This window comes from Ictalurus punctatus, chromosome 21 (assembly GCF_001660625.3).
Source record: "Ictalurus punctatus breed USDA103 chromosome 21, Coco_2.0, whole genome shotgun sequence".
Taxonomy (NCBI): domain Eukaryota; kingdom Metazoa; phylum Chordata; class Actinopteri; order Siluriformes; family Ictaluridae; genus Ictalurus; species Ictalurus punctatus.
Genome location: NC_030436.2, coordinates 5,812,928 through 5,836,347, shown reverse-complemented (window position 1 = coordinate 5,836,347; position 23,420 = coordinate 5,812,928). Strand labels below are relative to the sequence as shown.

The window sequence follows — 23,420 nt, the reverse complement described above, 5'->3', positions numbered from 1 at the left end:
TTACTGCCTCTTATTTATAATTTGGAACCAAAGTTAACAGTCACCTTCAGTACCCACCACTGCCTAATAACCTAAAAGAATATAATAAATAATTGCTCCGATGTGAGCTTCATGGGTAATACATCCTCAACACATGAACTGCTGTGGAGATTTAAGTGTCAAATGTTAATTCCTTGCAGCTTAATAATGTACGATCGTTAGCTTGGTGCTTAATATGCACTGCTGCGCTCGTCCCCTGAAGCGCCTTCCCACTCGCGCGGCAGGAGCTAAACTGAAGCCGAGGTCTACTGTGGAACCGCGATGCCATCTAGTGACCATAAGTGCTTGCAATAAACCAAGCCGAATGTTCTACACTAATCAGCCTGGCATCCTGTTCTCCTGGTGTGCTTGCAAACTTGTCCAGCACCGTCGCCTTGGTTACCACTGACCTTCGCGTTATGATTTTAAAGAAAGGATGTGGTGAGGTAGCTATGGAGACATGATACGTGCCCACAACTTTGTGTCGAATCCACGCTTGAGGTATTCGGCTCTTTTATCTGCGGGATAGCGGATGTCTTTGAGCTCAGGGTTATGATGCAACGCCACAAGGTTTGGGAATGAAAGCAACGAGAGCTGAGACAGGATTAAAAACAAGAATTTGAAATGTTTACTTACACTTTTTCCCCCAATACATAGCATATATCGTTCAAACACATGGTGAAAAACAACGAAGGAAAAAGAAAAAAAAAAAAAACAAGCTGCACGTGGGATAACAGACTGGAGTGTCTGGGAACGGCTGAGGAATGTGTCCCAAATACAGTTTAAGAGTGAACGAGCAAATGAAATAGTGTTCAGTAACTGTAGTCCCTTCGCAAAACTATTTGTTAACAGTGTTTGACTGTAATTTCAGCATTTTTTCCTTTTCTTAAAACTTAAAATAGCTCGACATGGCTTAGTTTAACTGTAGAGAGAAACTTAAAAACAAAACCAACATTCCGCACTACACTTACACTAGTGCACAAGTCTTAGTGTTTATAATAATCCACCAAATTAGTGTTGACGGGTTCAACGCAAACCTGCGTCACATCATCTGTGAATTCTGTGAACATTTGTCAGAAATATTACTGAACATACTTTGTTGGAAAGAGACAACAAATACAAATAAAATTCACAAACACAATCTAAACCATTCCAGAGGTAGATGCCTGTAATGACAAACGTCCCTCTTCCCTGTAATGCGCATACGGTATATTAAAATCCACACTTGGTCGGTCAGGATAACAAAATCAACAAAAAACATGGAAGTTTTCTATTAAATTGCACAGGCGAAGACAGCTACTGAAAGAAGAAAAAGAAAAAAAAGAAATCTTTTAACATAACTCAGAACTAGTCTTCACTTTCTGTCAAATAGACATCCTTTACATTAACTCACTGGAGAGGAACCTCTGAAATTGCCTTCTGGATTCAAGATCAGAAAACACTTTGAAAATGAGGTGCAAATCAGGAAGTACAAGTTGATAAAAAAAACAATTAAAAACAACCAGCTGTCAAAATACTCAAGTATACAAAAAAAAAAAGCACAGACAAACAAAAACAAATGTAAGTTGCTTTAAAATAGTGTGTACAGAGAACTTTAGAACTTCAAGGTGGGTGAATGTTTGTGAACGATATCAAGCATAATCCATCAAAAAAAAAAAAAAAAAAAAAAAAAAAAAAAAAAAAAAAAAAAAAAAAAAAAAAAAACGCCTGGAAGTTGAAAGTCTGGAGTGTTAGAAATGTACGCTTGTGCGTTTTCGAAAGAAAACAGTAGATCCCAACGATTAGGGTTGAGTTGAGTCTTTAACCACCACAACAACCAGATGTTCTTCCTCTACTTTGCCCAACGTTTTGAGAACAGTCTGGAGGTATTGCTGGGAGAAGTCACAGGGCGGGAACGCGTATAGCATCCCTCCTGTCTCACGTTCTTTCGGGCCGCCCAGAGGCAGACCGATAACCCCAGCTGCTTGTTTGCTCCTGAGGTAGGTCACCAGGTTGCGAAGGAAGCGCTTCTGGAGCCCATCGGGCGGGGGCGAGTCACGATCCATGGGTCCCTGTACGGCCAGAAGGACGGTGTAGCCATCAGCACCTCCCAGCCTGATGCGACGACTCACTTCATCCAGCTTGGGTTGGTCGAGCCGCAGTCGCTGAGCGATCTTGAGCTGTGTGATCTTGCCGCTGTCTGTCTGGTCCTTCAGAAGCGACAGGAAGAAGTTGGCTCCTCCATCTAGGAGATGCATGCTAGTGGGAAAGCAGCTGTTTTTCAGGACGAGGGAGCCGTGCCACACTCGGCTGAGGGTCTGGGCATATTCCGAGAGCGTGCTGGGCTTCTTAGGTTCGCTTTTGGGCTTTTCCGAGTGTGAGTCTGGTTCTGTATCAGCTTTGCGATGGTTACGCTCGGGATCTCCAGCTTTCCGAGCATCCTGCGTTTGTCGCTCGTCGCTGGAATGGCGACTGCTGTCAGGCGTGTGGTCTAGCGGATCGGACGTGGAGTCAGGGAGGCGGCCACGAGTTCGTTCAGGGCTGTCATCTGGAGTCCTTGGAGGACCTGCTCGCACCCTGGACCGCCCTCTTTCTTCATACTGCTCAGCAGGACTGACACTCCGACTCCGAGTTCGGCTCCGGCGCTTGCGCCTTTCTTCCCAGCCTTTTGCCCAGCGCTCTCTGCTACGACTGCGTGCTCTTGTACGACCAAAGGCTTCTGGGTTACTCCTCCGCTCTGTACCCTTCGGAGGACTCCAGTCTCGTTCGGGGAGCCCTCGTTCTCGTTCCCTTTCTGCATAAAGAGGATGGGAAGGTGAGCGGGCTCGTGCTCTAAGTTCCCTCTCCAGGCTCCGATGGCGACCAAAACCCTCAGCTAAAATATCATAATGTGCGGGCAGCGGGATGGGCGGTTGGTACTGCTGCGGGTAGGTTCGTGTCTCCTCTGCTTTGGCGAAGTCAACACGTAGCCTGCGGCCACCCAGAGGGAAACCTCGCATCTGGGCACACGCCGCCTGGGCGGCATCCAGGCTCTCATAGTGAATGTAAGCAAAGTTGTCCCCTTTCATATAATCAATAGTGCGAATGCTGCCAAAACGGTCAAATTCTCGTGCCAAAGCAGCCAGCGAGGTGTTCGGACCCAAACCACCTACCCAGAGGCGCGTGGTGGGGTTGGCCTTGCCGTAGCCAATCTTCACCTGGTTTCCACCAAACACACGGCCCTGCATGGCCACTTTGGCTCTGTGCGCCATGTCCAGGTTCTGGAACTTGATGAACCCATAGCCGCAGCCTTGTCCACGAGCAGGCCGTTTGATGACAATCTCCTCGATAATACCGTACTTGTCGAAACCTTGACGCAGCTCTGCTTCAGACACGTTGTGGTCCAGGTTGCCGATGAACAGGTTCCTGGTGGCACGCTGGTCATCCTCAGGCATTAAATCATCCTCGGGCAGGGGGTATGCAAAGGCACGGCTTCGCTCTTCCAAAGCACTGTAGTAGTCCAAAACACGCTCCCGTTCCCGCAGACTCAGACTATCCACATAATGTCTAGTTCTCACGTCTCTAATCGCGCTGGCTCCAGGAGAGAGAGACCGTTGCCTATAGGGATACGGACCAGGCAGAGGCACGTAGGCGACGTCAGGCGGCGTGAGGCTACGACGCCGCACGTACATGGGCTCAATTTTGAGCGGCCGGTCATACAGCACGAGCCTGGCCTTGGCGTGGCGAGCCTCTCGCGCGCTCTCTGGCTGCCGGAAATTCACGTAGGCGATCCGGCCCAGTTCGGGCGTGTGCGAGAGCTTAACGCTAACGTCTCCGAACTTCTTGAACTCGTGAAACAACCCGTCCTCCACGTGCTCGTCAGACAGCTGCGAGCCCAAGTTACTAATGAGTAATGTCTTGTATTCCAGGCCGCTCGTGCCCCTGCTGCTACCGAGCGCGTCAGCGACGGCGGCTTTGCTTTTCGGGAGGATGGACGGAGGCCGCGGGAGAAGGCCTGCACGCTCTTCCCGCGCACGGGGCTTCTCGCGCTCGCCGCTGCGGCTTCGCGCGCGCTGCAGCTGCTGCTGCTGTTTTTGGTAGCTCCGACTCTCGGCGAGCAGCAGCGCGAGCGGCGGCGGATTAACGACTACTGCATCTTCCCGCCGGCTCCCTTCGCGGTCTCGTTCTCGCTCCCGTATCCGTTTAGCGAGAGCTCTGCTCGGACTGGAGTCCCGCTCGGCCTGCCTTTTCATTTTCGGATGCTCAAACTTTTTCCCGAGCCAAACAGAATCCAGACCGGATGCACAACAAAGTCCGCGGTTTTCGACGCGTTGCACATCAAGATGTTGAGTGGGGAAAGCGTAACGCGCGTTCGCACAGCAAAGGAGCGTTCAGCGAGCAGTGAAGAAAATAATAACAACGGTAAAAACGCGATAAAAACATAAGCATCGTATCCGCTGCACCTACGCCGCCATCTTGGACAATGGGAATGTGTGCGCGCTCGCCGGTGGGCGGGGCCTGTGCTGACGGAAATCAGGGCGTCATGACGACACGAGAAGAGATTTTGGTGAAATGATTTAAATTCACCCGAGTTTTGTGGTGGTATTTTTTTTTTTTTTTGTTTTAAATTTGTTATATCATTCTGGATATATTCCCGTATATAAATACAGATTGTATTTAGACCTGTGCATATAGGCACAGTATAGACAGCCGAGACACTCTTAAATGACCCACAAGTGTATTATTTGCAAATGTTTGTTTACAGTTGATCTAAGACCTGCCATGTGGTCAAATACATGCTGTCTGTAATGAAAAGGGTGATTAGTCTGGCTTCATTTACAGAGTACAAATATCAGCTGGATCACGTTTTTGAAGACAGAAATAGTTAATCTGTCATTGCGGATACCTCCAAAGAAGAACTTCATTAACAAACTAACAAATAAACACTGAAATATTCCTCCATCATGCGTCATCAGATGAGCATGATGAAATGTTTAAATACCCACAAGAGAGACAAATAAAAAACTTAACACTGGCTGTTATAGGGACAAAAAATCATTAGAAGTACAATAGTAGATCCTTAATTATTTTTTTACTAGTACACAACGTTGAATATACACTGATTAGCCATAACATTAAAATCACCTCTTTATGTGTAGGTCCTCCTTGTGCCACCAAAACAGCTCTGACCCGCGAGGCATGGACTCCACAAGACGTCTTCCTATCATAGCCAGAATGAACCATTTCAGCAATTTATACTGCAGTAGCTCTTCTAAGGGATCAGACCAGAACCGGTTCACCGGTTATCCTTCCTTGGAGCACTTTTGGTAGGTACTAACCACTGCATACCAGGAGCACCCCACAAGACCTGCCATTTTGGAGATGCTCTGACCCAGTTGTCTAGCCGGCACAATTTGGCCCTTGACAAAATCGCTCCTTACACTTACTCATTTTTCCTGCTTCCAACACATCAACTTCAAGAACTGACTGTTCACTTGCTGCCTGATATATCCCACCCATTGACAGGTGCCATTGTAACAAGATAATCAAATGTCATTGACATCACCTGTGAGTGGTTTTTAATGTTATGGCTGATTGGTCTACGTTGAACATGATCATTAAATCCTTTTACTAGCATAAGTGTATTATGTGGCTGAGAAACCCTGCTTGGAAAACTGGGACTGGTTTAATACAATCAATAGAAATAGTAAAGTAAGGAATAATAATAAAAATAAATAAAAACTTTGTGGTGTAACGTTATAAGAAAAGAAGCAATGACAGGGTGATGCAATGTGTCTCGGCACTAAGCAGAGTTCCTGTCACCACACAGAAGCTGATTATTCAACGATAACATGTCACGAAGTGTTGTATACCACAGTATGTCCTCTTATTCCACAGCAATTTGCCAACAATTACGGTACACTGTGTTCTTTATTAAAGAATGACATGTACGTTTTATACGCTTTATAGTTCCATTTATTGTTGTGGAACGTCCACAAAAAGTTAGTGCCGGTTATCACTTACAAAATAACAACTATAAACAGTCGTACCTTCACCAGCCTTTCTTTTTAAGTTAATAAAACAAAGCACTGCAATGCCCTCCATCCTGCAGACTTTCCAATGTTGGAAAACTTCAAGGATCTTTATAAAACTGCACCTTATCAACAATTGCACATTTTTAAAATATGTTTGTATGGAGTATCCATTATACAGGTCCCTATTGAAAAGATAACACATTGTAACAAGCACATTAATTAAAAATCTGTGATTTGAATTACAGCCATCACGACTCAGAGCTGCGGGTTACAAAAAAAAGAAAAACACCTTCTGAGCAATCTGATTTGAGAATTTGACAGCGCTGTGGTATAAAAACATGTAAATGATGTAAACGATTTGACATCTGTCAAGCTTTCCCCAGAGCAACGGTGGCGAAATGAAAATAAACGCAAATCTAGAACACAGCTGACGTGACATCTGCGAACTCTTTAGACCACTGTACTGACTCGGTTCTCGATGGAGCTCGTACATGCGAGTGTGATACTTTACAAAAGATGTGCTGTTTGAAAATCAAACGAACGGGAATCGGAGCCATTTTCTTCTTTTAATGAAAAAGTATAGTACAACCTTTTAATAAACGTTTTACAGTGACGTCAACTTACTTGAGTCAGTTTGGATTCTCCCATATAATAGTCAAATAAAAAGAAAAAAAAAAAGAATACCTATTCCATTTGAAAAGAAACTACAGGTGAACTACAGGGTGAGAGTGGTTTGTGATCTTACCCACCATGTCTAGGTATAAACATTTTCAGTTTCTGTACTCTGTTTCAACTCAAGGTTTAGCGTTATGGTTGTTTCACACAATGTTACTGACTCAGATTTTTTTGGTAAGCCTTGACGACACAAATGGATCCTTTTATTAGACTGTTTAACAGACGTGATCACATTTCTGGATTAGTAACCAGCTAAAACTGGTTTATCTGAAGTCCATGTTAGCATCTGAACCATTTATGCAAGTCAACACTAGAAGCAAATTGTATGCTATTCAGGAGAGTTGCTATTATATAATATATAAACTTTGGGTTGAAACAGTACAGTGTTGTCTAATATTTACAGTACAGTGTGGCCTTAAAAGTAATGGATGAATGAAAGGTCACAGTCCTCATGTTTACCACTAGGCAGTATGAAACAAAACCACCCTCCCCACCAGGAGGCACAGCGCAAAAATCACACCCATGATGCCCCTAGCCGCTCCTTTGGTCCGACAAGTCCACAGAGAGTTTTACAGGTCTGTCCGTGCCTTGGCTGCGTTTGGGGCGTACTTGGGCATGAGCTCGGTGATCTTACGGATGAAATCTGATTTCTCCGCGCAGCCCTTACAAGACTCTCCCCATTCGTCCAGAATCTTCTTCAGGTCCTTCACTTTCAGCTTCTTTAGGTCCACTGTGCTCAAGTCAACTTGTTTATCTGTGGAAGGCAACACAGAGATAAATAACATGTTTTAAGCAAAAAAGACATAACAAGAAATGTTTATAATTTGAGACCTGCCAAATCTAAAGAGGAATAACCCTGGAGTTGTGTCCCAAATCACATACTATACACTATGTAATCTACCGTCTAGTGTATGAATTGTAGAAGGGTAGCGTCATCTCAAATGGAACACTAGCATTTTTTTTTTTTTTTTTTTAAACTAACTGGAAGTATAAGCAGTTTCCCAGTCAATGGCGAATGACATCAAACACACATAATGCGACGCGGCTAGCTTTAGCAGAATACCCAAAATTAATTGCTTCATTTTACCCTTCGTCAATGTTACCTTTTATGCCAAACATGACCTTTTTTATTTTAAATGTATAATTCAGAACACATTTTAGCCAACATCAGTGCCTGTTAGCTCCACCCCCTCTTACAATACATACGTAACGCTGCGACCGTTGAGTGCGTGAAGCGTCCGACATCCCACACTTAGTTTTTAACGGGTGAATAAGTGCACCATCAGGATATTTGAAGTGCACTTCTTGTTGTTGTGAACGCACTACTTACACTATTTATACTTCAAAATGACGTACAATCGTGCATAAATATGCGATTTGGGACGCACCTCACGTGCACGTTAGCAAGCGACAAATCAACAGGCGAACGGTCATTTTCTACTGTATGTATGTGTCAGATTTCAGCAACAAGCCACATTTGAATTGAGATTCTATTTATCTAATTCTACATTAATTAGATATGGCTGTGTAAAGCAACAAATCCACCTGACTGGCTGACATTTCTTCAGCTCCCCACTAGCATTCAGTTCCTACCAAATTTACTGTGACACAAAATAACTGTTCGTTGCTCTTATCCTGTTGTACACGAGCTCTCATTAAATGTGTATAGAGACTTTAAAAAGACAAATAAAGCATGGAAGAAAGCAACAGTGCTCGCTCGGTGTCTCTGGTAAGTCTTCATAGCTAATAAAGTTACTAGCTTGTTTGTTGTACGTTTTTATAACATGGAAGTCAAACAACCTATTTTCACACTGACTTGTGCGTTATTTAATTTCTGTTTAGCTAGGTAGCTTTTGGACTTAAATATAGCTACTACTGTTTCTCAACTGGGAAATTAAAGTGATAATCAAAACAAAAAAAAGACATCATACAGCCTGTGATATTTTAACTGTTGATCTGCTGCTCCAACTATTTTAATGACTAGACGAGAGCTGGGTCAAACACAGTGGTTTTAATCATTCTCTAATTATCATTCGCATTAAACTTTGTCGTAAAGTGTTAGATAGGTCAGTTTCGGTTGCTGAAGTTTCGGTCCATCCCCAATAAACTTCCAACGCAAAGCTAACTACAGGGTGTCCCCAAAGTCTCCATACATATGGGAAATTAACACTTTTTAGAAAAACGTCTTCAAATATGTTTCATGCTTAGATTATATATAATTTTTTTCAGAATGCCTTTAAGAAAGCCTTTGACAAAAGGAGAATGGATCGGGAAGCTGTCGAAGGTTGCGATGGACTTTTACAGGAAACACGGTGAGCACATCACACACACACCATACTTGTCAAACTTATGAACAAATGCCAAAAGACTAGAAGTGTTGCGGACCAACCGAGCAGTGGACGTCCATCAACATCCACTGATGAAGGCACAACCGACGCGGTGCTGGCAAACATGGTCCCCTATACTTGTCTGATGTTAGCTAAGCTGAGCATACGCAGATAAAAATGTTATTATTCAATAGCACACTCAAAACATTCTCAATTGTATTGCATTTGTGCATCTTTCAAGCAGTAAATCGATTTGGCCAAGAGATTACTAATGTGAAATAGAGGGAAGACGGTGGGGTTATCAGGAGCGTCAGTTAATATCAGAGTTCAAAACACATACGCAACCAGATTCATACGTCGACTGGGGGGAAAATAACAGAAGGTTTGCAGGTTTAAAAGTCACATATTATGAAAATCTGCAAATGTTATAAACCCTAGTGTCAAAGGTTTCTAGAAATGAGTTTCTAATGAACGCTCATTAGTCAACCTACCGCTGACCCGACTAAGTGTTAATGCGCCTCTCCATAGCTGTGAATCACTCCTACACCCTTACAGATGACAGATATTCAAATGTCGCTGATCAGTGCTGATTTGCAAGGCAAAGCTGATGCCTTCTTTGGGAAAATGAGCAAGTTTTCATCTGCCTGCATGATTTCTCGAATATATGGAACATTTTAATACACATGACAAACAAATCTCTGTTCGCACGTCTCTAATGCAAATGTGCCCACCCACTTGACATCCCGAACAAAAAAACAAAAAGAAAGATGTGGCGGGAAAGAGCAAATGTAATTTCCGCCCTGCTGTAGTAGTAGTGATGGGTTAATCCTAGCAGCTAGACGCTTTAGGATTTTAGACTGTCAAATTTGGCTTTAAATATATTTAATTATCGGTTAGGATACAATCTCTACTTGGATGTGCATGGATAAAAAGGACACCTTTTAAAGCTCATTCATTTACAAGCGAAATGCCCACTGTAGCTCAGTAAAAGGACTCGATTACACCTACACGTGCCTGTAACTAAGGATTTGAACTCTTTATGCTAAAAATAAATATCAAAAGGGCATGGTCAAGCTTTTCAAGAAAGAGTGAGAAAAATCTGTACTGTTATAATGAAGTGAACGTGAGAAAACACAAGAACCCCTCGACGTCACAGTTTCACATCCATCTCTCACTCGACACACGTTCAAGTGGTGCTTTCGTTACCCAAAATTCTGTGTCTGAAGATTTGGTTCTCCATTAACAGCCATGTGTAGTAGTGGTAGAAATTAGGCATTGGGGTCTAAATTCGGGAAATATTTGTTTTATCTCCAGCGTTTCTTGAATGCAAACACTTAAAACACTCTTATTAATAACATATGGCAAAGGGACTACCAATGAAAATTAAGATTTGTGCTAACTTGAGTACATTTATGTTTATGAATGTCGATTGATGTACACTGTCCCTTTTTCTAAATAAATAAATAAATAAATAAATAAATAAAGCTACAGAATGTACAAGTTTGGAATTTAGCCCTCGCCAATAGAAATTAAATCAGAATTCAGGGCTGCATCCCAAACCATACTCAGCACACTAAATAGTAAGGCTAAATAGTACAGAGTACATGATTTAGGCTGGTTCAAAGAAAAAACATCTCTGTTATGTTGCTTGTGGCTCGGTGTTAATCTGTACAGGAAAACGTGTGCCCTGGCTGTACTACTATCAGGTGCGAAGACGTGGGAAGTATCCACGTGCATTCAAACATTTTGAGCCCCACAGCTGCAGGATTGTCAGGGCTCAGGAACATCAAGTTCTTTCAGGGTTTTTTTTTTCTTCTCAGTAATGCATATTGTTTAGGTAACACAAAAATCATACACACTTCAGCTTTAAATATGCATGTGTAAATAGGAAATATTAACGGGATCAAGTCTCCTTGATTTATTAGATAAAATGATGGCGCTGAACGTTCAGGTTTGAGGAAAACACTTGCAACATTCTTCAGACAGTTCACTTGGTCTTGGTTATGTCAATGTGTTTTATGCATCACATTTATGAACATTACAGTGGCAGTTAATTACAGGACAGGAACACGATTCGTTTACCAAATGATTCCACTGTGCATTCTTGGTGAAACTTGGTTTATGACATGGTTTGGTAAAATCAGAGCTTGGCCATTTTATACTTACTGTAAAATGACCAAGGCATGTTCAGAGTCAGAATTTTGCCTTTTTAGATCTGTTATGGAGCGAAGAAATAATGAGTAATAAGGTGAAAGTATGACTATATTATCATCCGCGTAACTTCCGTCTCTGAGGATGGCCCCGTTCACACCTGTACCATCGAGTGCTCAGAGCTAAGAATAAGTGGAAATGGGGTCATGTGTCTCGGGGACACGTTGTTATCCGGTTACTCGTACACTACATGCATTTGTAATGTAAATGCCAATGTCTCTCATTGTGTCCTGGACAATGCTGAAGGACCGTTTAAGCTACGTTCACACAGAGTAACTTGCAGCAACCGGAGACCGTTCATTTTCAACGAGAGTTGGCGACTTCTGGTGACAGCGTCCGTTGGGTGGGGACTAGATGCGGGCGTGTCCAGCGATGCGACAAAGTTTAGAAAAGTTTAACTTTATGCAAATGTGGAGCGACTCGGTGCAACGACTATTAATGGGAGTGAAGACAGTAGCGTGCATGTGATCGGTAGCTTCCTGCGCTTGCTAGTAGAAGGAGCGAGGATCTGAGGCTGACGTGCGCGGCCTGGAAATGAGCAGCGCTGAGCCAGTCATAAGCTAAGCTAAGCTAAGCTAAGCTAACAGGCGCTTGTGCTTTCGCTGCGGATAGATGGCTGCAATGGCGAAAGGCACACACTGCTTCTCCTTCATCTCGTAGGATATGATGCATACACACACTGGTGAATTTTATACACAAACGTGCTCCCTCCAGAATGATTCATTTTAGCAGCAAGAAAGCTCATTTGTTGTCAAAAGTGGAATTCTAGTCACACCACTCATGTTACTATAGCAACCGGTGCTAGGAACGCCTACTGGCAAGTCCATAGCACAGCGACTGGTGACGTGTGAGACTTGTACACGTGAACACACGTGACGATCTGACTTTATTTTCCTGTTGATTAAATATTATATTGATTTAAGTCTCTGTATAAGGAATAAAACATTTTGGGGCGCCCTGGAGAATAATAACGACCTCATCCCTTATGAGCAGCATGACAGACGCTTTGCACTTTCTTTCATGAGAGACTCTGTCTTTCTGATTAAACACATGAGGTCACCTTGTAGGCGGCATTGTGTAGAAAATGAGACAGAAATCGGAACTTACCGTACTTCAGTTCACAGATCTGACTGTCTTTTTTCTTCAGCTTTTCGCACACCCTCTCCACTGGCATGTGGTAACTCAACGGTTTAGAGACCTCGTTAATGATTTTTGTAGCAGCGTCGCTCGTCGCTCCGATATAGTAGCACTGTGGCGCAAATAGTTCAAACGTTAGGTCGGGTGAACTTTATGTCCGAATCATGTGCAAACGCTTTACTTACAAATCGATTTTCCTTTCCTTTCGCATCCTTGCAGACTTTGACCAGGGCCTTTTCAATGGCGTCGCTGGTAAACTGTACATTATCGTCTTGTAGTGACTGGTAAAACTTGCCCAGAAAGCTTAAACATACTGTAAGAAAAGAGAAGAAGAGAGAAAGGTTAAGTATGTAATAAAACATAATGAAGTCACGTATGTTAGGGGGGGAATAATAAATTATGGGGTGTTGTGATGTGGCGTGATCCCACGGAGAGTTACTCATACTACCCCAAAGTGGAGTATTTTCCATTTTATTATTATAAAATTCGCATTTAGAAGATTTTAAATTTATAGTATCTCTCTACCACTGATACGGTTCAACAAATTCCATGACATCATTCTGCACTTCAGCTTCTCGTCAGATTTTCTGTCCAATCAAATGCTCTTTAGAATCTGGTGTCCCGCCCCCAACATTATAAAAATCCATGGTAATAATCTTCAATTATGGCTTAAGTTGGGTTCACACTGTTTGATTTTGGCCACGATTTGGTTGTCTGAGACAAATGTTGAGAATCCTATAAGATTCTTCTAATTCTTGGCCATAATCTGTAGACTTTGATCGCTAGTTTGACGCGTTCCCCTACAGACGATTAACGGCTGTTGCGATAAAATTTTTCCTCAGATTAACTTCTGGCAGTGTCAGAAGATTTGAGGCACAGTCCTGTAGTGTGGCTTCTTCTACCCCGTATGAGTCTTCTTGTGTGCGTCCTTTTTTCTCATCTTGACTGTAGTACAGTCTGACATTAATAACAACTGAGATCCTACAGAGTGACATGGCTTACAGCGGAGATCGTGTTCGTACAGTCTGACGACCAACAGTCAAGAATTTTTTTTTTTTTTTTAAATCGCAGTGTGCACCTGGCTTTAGCCCGGGCTAAACACTACTGGCTATTTAAAAAGGGGGAGGAGCCACCTGATATGTCCTGCCCTGACTTCCTTTGTCAATGGAACTTACGTCAACACATTGAATGCGTGTTTCAAGGCACTGCGACTTTAAAATAAATAAAAGATAATAAAACAAAATAACCCACACAACCTCTCTATCCTGAAGACTCTCCTGTGACTGTTGCACCAGAGACTGAGACTCCTTCCATAAATGCGAACTAAACATCTCTTAACAGAAATCAATCAATCTTTGTGTGTTAAATAGCACGGTTATTGATTTATTATTAAGCTTCACAGTACAAGTCCTTATGTACAGTGTTACTATAGAAACAATAACGTATTAAATAAACAATAATATAATCCTGCGATTTGCTTTACAGCTGAAACGACCATCAGAGTTGCTCTAGAAAACGGATCAACGCCTTCTGACCACTCAGATTCGAGATTTCTGTACAACACGAAATGCTTCATATTCAGATACACGTTCCATGCTGTCCTGACTGGCGCATGAAAACAGGCCACTAACTGTCTGAAAGCAAGCCACCATTGCACCTCTATAGTGTTTTGCATATCTTGGCACCAGATGCAAAGTTCCAGACAGTCGATATAGAGACTGTACACAAAGTTTTTGGCTCATTCCTGGGAATTACTTCAAATAAAGTGGGATCTGTGCACCTGTTTCTGCTGGTGCAGAGACGCTCACCTGCCAAGCAGAGCCGAGAAATATGATATAACCTGCATACTGTGATCAGTGACGTCATAATACGCTTTTCTGATAATATAATATGGGGCAGTGGTGGCTTGACGGTTAAGGCTCTGGGTTACTGATTGGAAGGTCGGGGTACAAGCTTCCACTGTCGGGCCCTTGAGCAAGGCCCTTAACTCTCTCTGCTCCATGGTGCGCCGTATCATGGCTGACCCTGCACTCTGACTCCAACTTCCTGACAGGATAGGGTATGCGAAGAAAACAATTTCACTGTGCTCTACTGTATATGTGACCAATAAAGAATCATTATCATTATCCTGGATGTCCTTTGTAGACTGACCGACTCAATCCGTTGCAGAAATATAATCACTTCTTGATTGATGTGGCTCTACGCTGACAGCTCTACAAATTCATAAACTCAAAGGTGGCCTGAAGATGAATGACACTTTACTGTCATGTCAGATAACAACTTTTTTTTTTCCACCTTGAAGAAGTACTGAGACAGAACTACTACTACCACCAATAATAATAACAATAACAATAATAAATACCATTACTACTACTAACAATAATAATAATAATAACTTACAGTATGTTTAATATAAAATTAATTGTACAATTACAGGTTAAATGTCACTCATTGTGACTTACTCAACGGCTGTGTTCAAAACAGCATACTACTGTACTGAACAGTCCTGTCGCTATGAGTTACTATAAGTACAGTAGTGTACTATTTTGACATACTACTTAGTACGCGATTTGGTCGCAGCCATTTCAACTGGTGCCATTAAAACAGTGACTAAGCTCAAGTGTTTCAGCAAGTGGGCTGTAGAGTAAAATACACGTCTGAACTAATTCATCTTTACATCGCGTACAGCGGCGAGACACAAAAAGGACAACTGAAAATGATCCGATAAAATAACGATATTACAGTTCAGTGCTAGCCAGCTTGCTAACTCACACCGCGCATCATCTTCCTCCACATGAACTCACCTTCACAGTCTCCCTCTTTTAAAGCCTCGCTGCTGCTTGGCACTAAAGCGAAAACAAGAGCCACGGAAAGTCCACTTAAACTAAACATAGCTTAAACTGTTTCTAAACTTCTGAAACACACGTTACATGTATAAGACGTTCTCTCAGACACACACACGAAAGGTCCGGATACCGGTTTTTGACTACGAAAACGTTGCTACTGCTTCGAGAACGCTTCCTGATGAAGTATGACCCGCCCCCGCATATACGCAATTGGTTCTTTTGCCACTATTCACAACGCGATTGGTTGTCCTGCTGCTCGTACACCACGCGCTCGCGTTCCATTGGATGGAGATTATTTAGTCGAGGGACAGAGTCCAGTTGGCGCCTCCTGATTGGATGAGACGTGGGCATGGGTTTGTACGTTTGTGAGTTTTGTTTTTAGTCACAGGTTCTAGTGGTGGGAATTCCAGCTCTTTCTTTTGAGCCCAGATCATTTGGTTCAGCTCAGCATTAAGATCCACCTCTTTCTGCTCCTTCATGTAGCACCACTTCTTGCTTTTATAATTCAGCCAAATTGAGCAATATTCTGACCTATGATTAGTATGTGTGCACATATGTCACTTAAATGATTCAATGTAATTATACTAAACCTTTAATTGTACATCATTTTGGGATTATATTTTAGCATAAAAAGCTTAAATAATGTAAAAACATCAAATATATTACGCATGTGGATTGAATGTTTTATTTATATTGAACTATACAAAACTCAAACCGTTCCAAACAGATCACACTCACTGCACTGTTGGATGTGCAGGTCTAATATGGCTGTGAAGGTTGTCAGTAGACCCTGCTACATGTGATGATTTTACTGTACAGATTCTACATTCTGCCTTTATGTTGTCTATGTTATTAAAATGGAGAATGTTATCACACGTGATTTGTCACACGCACATATACAGCACAACATTTGGTCAGTGCATGGGGTGCGTGTGGCTGAGAAGTGTGGCAAAAAGATCACCCTATTATTCTGTCTTGTATTAATTTACAAAAAAAAACAAACAAAAAAAAAACCCTAAATCGGCTCTCTGGCAGGAGGCAGCTTCCTATCCACATGTTCCCAACCTCCTGTCCTTCACATTTTGATGTTTTCCCTCCTCTTCTACATTTGATTCAACTAATACGCTCCTCCTAGTTGAAGTGGGTGTGTTAGAGCAGGGAAAACACTAAACTGTGCAGCACAGGGGGTTGGGAATATGTGGATAAGTGCACTCATTCACAGGGCTGTTTCTAGGCAAAGGTGAACTAGACAGTCGCCTAGGGTAGTGGTTTTCAAAGTGGGGGCCGTGGCCCCTTGGGGGCCACCAGGGGGTGCCCGGGGGCCTCAACAATTTGGTGTGAAAAATAAATAAATACATGATTTTCTCTTTCTCACTCTCAGACAACCACACACACACACACACACACACACACACAATCATTTCCTAATCTAATGCAATGTAAAGATGCAAGATGTAATTTTATATATATATATATATATATATATATATATATATATATATATATATATATATATATATATATATATATATATATATATATATATATAAAGGGGGGATATATTCAGAAGTCTGTATTTTTAATGTGTTTTAAAGACATCTTGCAAAAGGGGGGCCTCGGTGAAATGTCAATGCCATTTGGGGGGCCTTGCCCTGGAAAAGTTTGGGAACCACTGGCTGAGGGCGCCAACAGCTCAGGGGTGACAATGAGCAACCCAAAGCCCTTGCCTGGACATTCAGGGTTGTAGCCCTGAAGAGTTTTGTTTTAAAGCTTTAATCAGGTAACGCTTTATGATTGCATGCCATTATCTGGTATCCCTGGAGGTGGGGGGGGGGGGGGGGGGGGGGGGGGGTTTGGTGTTGATGGGTACCAAAATGGCCAGAAACGACCGTGACATTTATTCATTCATTCTTTTGACCATTCATTCATTCATCCACTGGATCAGGAGCCTATCCCAACAGTGGGTAGCATTGCAGCCTCCCATCTCCAGGTTACTGTCTGTGTGGTGTTTCTCTCCGTGTCTGTATGGGTTTCCTCCAGGTTCTCTGGTTTCCTCCCAAAACATGCCAGTAGATGTATTGGTGACTCTACATTGCCCCTAGGTGTGAATGTGTGTGCATGTGACCTGCAATAGACTGGTAACCTAGCCAGGGTGTATTCCCACCTCACGCTCACTGTTCTCGGGATATGCTCCAGATCCACCATGACCCTGCCCAAGTTAAAGCAGTTACTGAAAGTGAATGGTATCCATTAACACAAAATTGTTAAAATTATTGCCAAGCTCAAAAAATGTAATACTTGGTGAAGCCTCCTCAGTAGAGAATAACGCCACTGAATGCTAATTACATACAGTATGTAACTGTAAGCATCACCTGGAGAGCTTCTACCATTTTACCCAAGTTCTCAGAAGGTTGGCACCAGTTCAAAATGACAAGGACCCCTGGCAGTTTTTCAGGGTTCATAGAACCGTGTTTTTTTGTCTTTTTGTTTGTTTGTTTGTTTTTACTTCACCCCTCATAACCATCATGCACGTTGGGAATCACCTAAATAATGTACACCGATAATGTCAGGAGGAATTGGGCTCACCTTAGGACTTACCCGAAAGGTGTTCAGAGATGGCCTTTTTACTTACACTACTGGGACAGGAGATGTTAACCTTGTAGAACCTGGAGAAAGTGCATGGTGATTCCTCCTGAAGCAGCACACCTGTAAATCCATCAGGATGTTCTTGCAACAGCTATTAAGGGGTCATAATCAAGACTACATTGTGTTCCAGCAGGCTGTCTGGCTGTACCAAGGAGAAGCATAAGCAGCATTGTGTTGACTTGGCATTAGCAAAAAGCCTCACCAAACCTTTGGGCTATCTGGCTACTACCACTTATTGGTGCAGATGCTCTTCCCTTGGACGTATGTGTCCTCTCAACAGTGTGTACACTTCACTGTTGTATAGCTTTGGCAGATGAATTGTTACCAGTGAGGCTGTGCATGAGCCCACCGGAGGAGATTCTGTGCAAGACCAAGAGAGTTGCTTGACCTTGTGCCGCACTGCTGATTTACAGTGTGTGGCTGACTATCACAACATTATCTGAGCAACATCTCAAGTAAGAATAACTTGAGGGCCAGGTGGACCACCCTCAATTCCAGCAGGTTGATGTATTCTACTCTCTCTCTTTGATGAGGCACTGCTCCGAAGCTAGTTCCTGGGTCTCCCTTAACAAAACAAGAAAAAGTTTCAAACGGTGGCATTTGGGAGGTCCAGCCATAGGTTGATATCTCTCTTTTGAAAATCTTGTACCTCCAGCAAGCCTAGGGGAAGTATCTGTTCAAATGCTGCCATTAATTCTAGCATCCTCAATACAAGCCGGTTCTTGACAAGGCAGCCTGGCTGTATCTAATTGGCAAGCATAATAATAATGCTTGCCACACATTGGGGTGACAGGGTGGCTACCATTCTCAGTGAATTTTGTGGCCTGCTTTGGTGTTAGCGAGCTCTTTAATGACCTCCCAGTGAGACTGAGTGCTGTTTTGTGTGTGAGCAGGGTGGACATGCCTCGAATGACTTGCTCATTGGTGGAGACACATAGGAGCCAGTTGTCCAAATACGGTAGTGTCCTGATGCCATTGGTTATTAGAAAAGACAAGGACACTTGCATACATGTGGAAAAACCTGTGGCAATAGAAAGAAGCCAAAGGGTAGAATTTTCATTTGGAAAGCCTGCCATTGGAAAGCAAAGCTTCTGGGGCGATCGGAGAAAATGGGTGAAAACTGGTCGAAAAGTTATACGGGCTCACTCAGGGAAAGCCATATTGGTTTTGTTAATGTCCAATGTGGTTACACATATATTTCAGCAACTATAAGTTCTCTTGTGTCTTGAAGGAACTCTGACTTAATGAAGCATTTGAGTAGCTGAGCACTGCTCTTTTCCTAGTAGGAAGTTGAATATTCTAACTTTTCAAATAGTCAGCACAACAATGATCCAACTACAATTAATCCTATCCCATAGAAGATTGTGCAAGATTTATGCAAGATTGTGCAGAAACACTTATCTTAGAATACCATCCGTCCATCCATTTTCTGTACTGCTTATCCTCCATAGGGTCGCATGGGAGCCTGGAGCCTATCCAAGGGGACTTGGGGCACAAGGTGGGGGACACCCTGGATGGGGTGCCAATACATGGCAGGGCATAAAATACCTTTAATAAAATTTAAATTAAGTGTGCAAAAAGAAAAGCTAAATAGACAAGGATCGATAAAACATCACCTTTAATGTTAGGCATTAATAAGGAGTTCTACATCACAGTAGTTAGTGAGTGAGAAAAAAAACAACATGTATTTACATCTAAAGTTCACATCACATTTTGTTCATGCCAGCACAATATATACACAAAAAAGAAATAAAGAAAAAAGAAGAAGAAAAAATAAAACTGAGAATACTCGTAAAACATAACATGTTCTTCAGCTTTCAATGCAAAATACACAAAATAACTGATTAGGCCATTGAAAAGAGTCACTGATTCCCCATTTGCTTTTAGTTTTAAAAACACATTTACATCAGAAAGTACAAGGCAGACAATTAATCCCAGTCTATACATGATTTGCCCTTCTTAACCGTATAAATACAGAAGGATTATATACATAAAGACAGATGCTGGGACGTATGAATTGAAATGCTTTTAAAAGTGTAAGTACTGATCTTTCTACAGTTTTATGTACAAATACAACCGAAAAGTCCTTCATCGTTGTTTTCCCTTTACCTGGGACCAAATGACTCCTTATTTTCAAGATATTGCCATTTCTTTTTTTAAATATAAAAACAACAGCCATCTCGCTTGCTTCTAAAATTACATATAAAGTGGTTCAGAAGTGTTATTACTGATCCGTATATTGTGTAACTGATTGCAGGTGACTCGTTTCAGGGGCAACTGAAATAATGGATGATTGGGTTCCCCAATTCCATTGGATAAAGGAAATTAATCACAATTTAATTTAGGTGTCAAGTGGAAATGGAACGAAATGTAGACCTGACCCACTAACCATGTCATGTAAAAGCAAAGCCTGTTGAACATTTAACAATTCAGATAGGGAAATTAAGCTTATGTACATTATTTAATTTGTCATCATTCTATATTTTAGCTGCGTACTATGCGAAGAGTAAAGGAATTATGCAAATGACTAATGCAGCTGATATGGGGAAAAATACGCAACACATATACACATGCACACTCGTAGCTTATATGGTTTCGTATATGTACAGAGTTATTGTTGTAAATTTGTTATATGAACACGTTTGGCTAACCAAGATACAAGCTCATCTCTTCTCACCTCAGCACTGGAATTTTGCTAAGTCTATCTAAGTCTTGGACGTAGACAGATCATTTAGACAAGATAAACAATATAAAAAGAATATAAACAGCAGATTGGGAAAGTGGTAGATCTCAGTTCAAGGATCCCTTAATCCTTAACTGCTCATCTCTGGTCTATGACTGGATTGTTTTTAGAATTATATATTTTATATATATATATATATATATATATATATATATATATATATATATATATATATATATATATATATATATATATATATATATATATATATAAACCGGATGAAGTTGAAAAGTGATAAATGTGATCAATTACAATTCTTGCTTGATTTTCTTTTAACATTATGACATAAAAACATTATGCTAATGCATTAGGGCTTCGATGGCCATGTTTCATTGGTTCTCAGATAGTAGTTACTTTAAAAATCTTCCCTTTTCCCAAAACAAAGGTTTCAATCCTCACTTTACACACACACACACAAAGCAAATACATAACGTGAAAACAGGAACTGTTTTTTGACATCCTTCAAGTATAACAAGGGTTAAATACATTTTATACTGTATATCATGTGCATTCTCTAGTATATATGTCTGCTATTTGCAAGACGGTGATAAAAAAAATGTTCTTTCCAAATCCAAAATAGATCCTCTAGAGAAGGAGACATGCAACAACACTTCATCTATGTGTCTGTGTCCGTGACATACATATAAAACTGAGATCAAACTGAAATCTGACATCTAACTTGGAATAATCGGCAAATGACTCGTAAAAAAGAGGTTTCGGAAACGAACGAAATGTTTTAGAAGAGGAGAGGAACAGTTTTAATAAATTTCTCACTATAGTGAAAGAGAAATAAAGCACACGCCTAATATTTTATTTTAGACAGATGCTTGCTGCTAGCAAAATAATTCATATCCCTTTATTTATTTATATTTTATGCAAACATCAGTGTTTATTTACCTTGGCCTCAAGCTCTGGTGTTCTCTACTGGAAAGAAATATTTAAACACTTTTGCATAATATATAGCTTTATTATTGTTATTAATATTTGTAATGTTTATAAAACCTTATTGTTTTCTATCTTCTTATTTTCTCTTTGTATATTATTGTTTTCATTTATGTAGTTTAATGTCTTAATGAGTAATTGCCTATACAGTGGTGCTTGGAAGTCTGTGAACCCTTCAGAATTTTTTCTGCATAAATTTGGCCTAAAACATCAACAGATTTTCACACAAGTCCTAAAAATAGATAAAGAGAGACCAATATTATACTTTGTCATTTATTTATTGCGGAAAATGATCCAATGCAACATATATGTGAGTGGCAAAAGTATGTGAAGCTCTAGGATTATCAGTTAATTTGAAGATGAAATTAGAGTCAGGTGTTCTCAATCAATAGTTCACAATCAGGTGTGCGTGAGCCCCCTGTTTTATTTAAAGAAGAGGGATCTAATCAAAGTCTGATCTTCACAACACATATTTGTCGGTGTAAAGGAGATTTCTGAGGACCTCAGTAAAAGTGTTGATGCTTATCAGGCTGGAAAAGGTTATAAACCATCTCTAAAGAGTTTGGACTCCACCAATGCACATTCAGACAGACTGTGTACAAATGGAGGAAATTCATGAGCATTGTTGACCAGGAGTGGTCGAACAACAAAGATCACTCCAAGAGCAACACTCTTGGAGTGTAATAGTCCATGAGGTCACAAAGGAGCGAGGCTAACTTCTAAGCAACTAAAGGTCTCTTTCACATTGGCTAATGTTAATGGTCATGAGTCCACCATCAGGAGAACACTCAACAACAATGATGTGCATGGCAGGGTTGCAAGGAGTAAGTCACTGCTCTCCAAAAAGAACACTGCTGCCTGTCTGCAGTTTCCTAAAGATCACACAGACAAGCCAGAAGGCTAGTGGAAAAATGTTTTGTGGATAGATGAGACCAAAATATAAATTTTTGGTTCAAATGAGAAGGTTTATGTTTGGAGAAAGGAAAACATTGCATTCCAGCATAAGAACCTTATACCGTCTGTGAAACATGGTTTGGGCCTGTTTTACTGCATCTGGGCCAGAACGGCTTGGATGATGGAACAATGAATTCTGAAGTATACCAGCAAATTCTTAAAGAAAATGTCAGGACATCTGTCCATGAAATGAATTTCAAGAGAAAGTGGGTCATGATGCAATGTTTTGGAATGTCCAAAGTCAAAGTCCTGACCTTAATCCAATAGGAATTCAATTAAATTCAGAAACTTTTACTGTCCATCCCCATAGTAGAAAACTTCTATCTGATGATGTTTTAGGTCATATTTATGCAGAAGTATAGAAAATTCACAAACTTTCAAACACCATTGTACAACTGAATTCTAGTTTGATTCAAGTGACATACAAATACATTTAAATGATTTTTCTACATTTTTGAAGGGATTTTTATTCCTCCAATTAAATGTGTGTCAGTGCCAGTGGCCTGAATGTTATGAGCTCAAATCCCAGGATTGTCAGAGTCAGTTTTGAGGTCCTTAAGCAAAAACACAACCCTAAACTGTTCAACTATGTGCTTTTTCCCTGCCTCATTTGTAACTTGCTCAAATGTCTGGCAAATGAATAAATGTCAATGATTTAAGTCTAACATTAGCAGTGGCTTGTGTAACTAATTGTTAAGAAATGCAACACTGATCATGATGCCTGCTCATGCGAATTTGGCATGGATAAATGTTCTCTAAAAGTGCACACGAGCAGCTTGTAGTACTGCAAAATACAGGAAAAAAAAAAAAAAAAAAAAAAAAAAAGGAAAGAAAACGAGGATATGAAAAATTGCAAATGAATGTGTTTCGGTATTTGTTACAGAATTAGCCATAACAAATTTCCATATCACATCCTTGAGGAAAAAAA

General features: G+C 41.2%; 2 protein-coding genes across 2 annotated transcripts; both read right to left on the bottom strand.

The window, feature by feature from the left end:
- Positions 1-623: 623 nt before the first annotated feature.
- Positions 624-5,942, bottom strand: rbm15b (RNA binding motif protein 15B). Its single transcript, XM_017450750.3, has one exon. The coding sequence runs from the start codon at positions 4,227-4,229 to the stop codon at positions 1,800-1,802; it is 2,430 nt and encodes an 809-aa protein (XP_017306239.1). The 5' UTR covers positions 4,230-5,942; the 3' UTR covers positions 624-1,799.
- A 616-nt stretch (positions 5,943-6,558) lies between these two features.
- manf (mesencephalic astrocyte-derived neurotrophic factor) lies at positions 6,559-15,374 on the bottom strand. The gene is made up of 4 exons (XM_017450751.3): positions 15,166-15,374; positions 12,547-12,674; positions 12,332-12,473; positions 6,559-7,440 (listed from the first exon to the last, which is right to left on the bottom strand). Exons 1-4 carry the CDS (start codon positions 15,251-15,253, stop codon positions 7,256-7,258), a joined length of 543 nt encoding a protein of 180 aa, XP_017306240.1. The 5' UTR covers positions 15,254-15,374; the 3' UTR covers positions 6,559-7,255.
- Between the last annotated feature and the right edge of the window lie 8,046 nt (positions 15,375-23,420).

Coding starts and splice junctions, on each gene's coding strand:
- rbm15b (XM_017450750.3), bottom strand. CDS start 4,229: ATGAAAAGGCAGGCCGAGCGGGACTCCAGTCCGAGCAGAGCTCTCGCT.
- manf (XM_017450751.3), bottom strand. CDS start 15,253: ATGTTTAGTTTAAGTGGACTTTCCGTGGCTCTTGTTTTCGCTTTAGTG. Junction 12,474..12,546: donor AAGGAAAGGAAAATCGATTT/GTAAGTAAAGCG, acceptor TTTGCGCCACAG/TGCTACTATATCGGAGCGAC. Junction 7,441..12,331: donor GATCTGTGAACTGAAGTACG/GTAAGTTCCGAT, acceptor TGCCTTCCACAG/ATAAACAAGTTGACTTGAGC.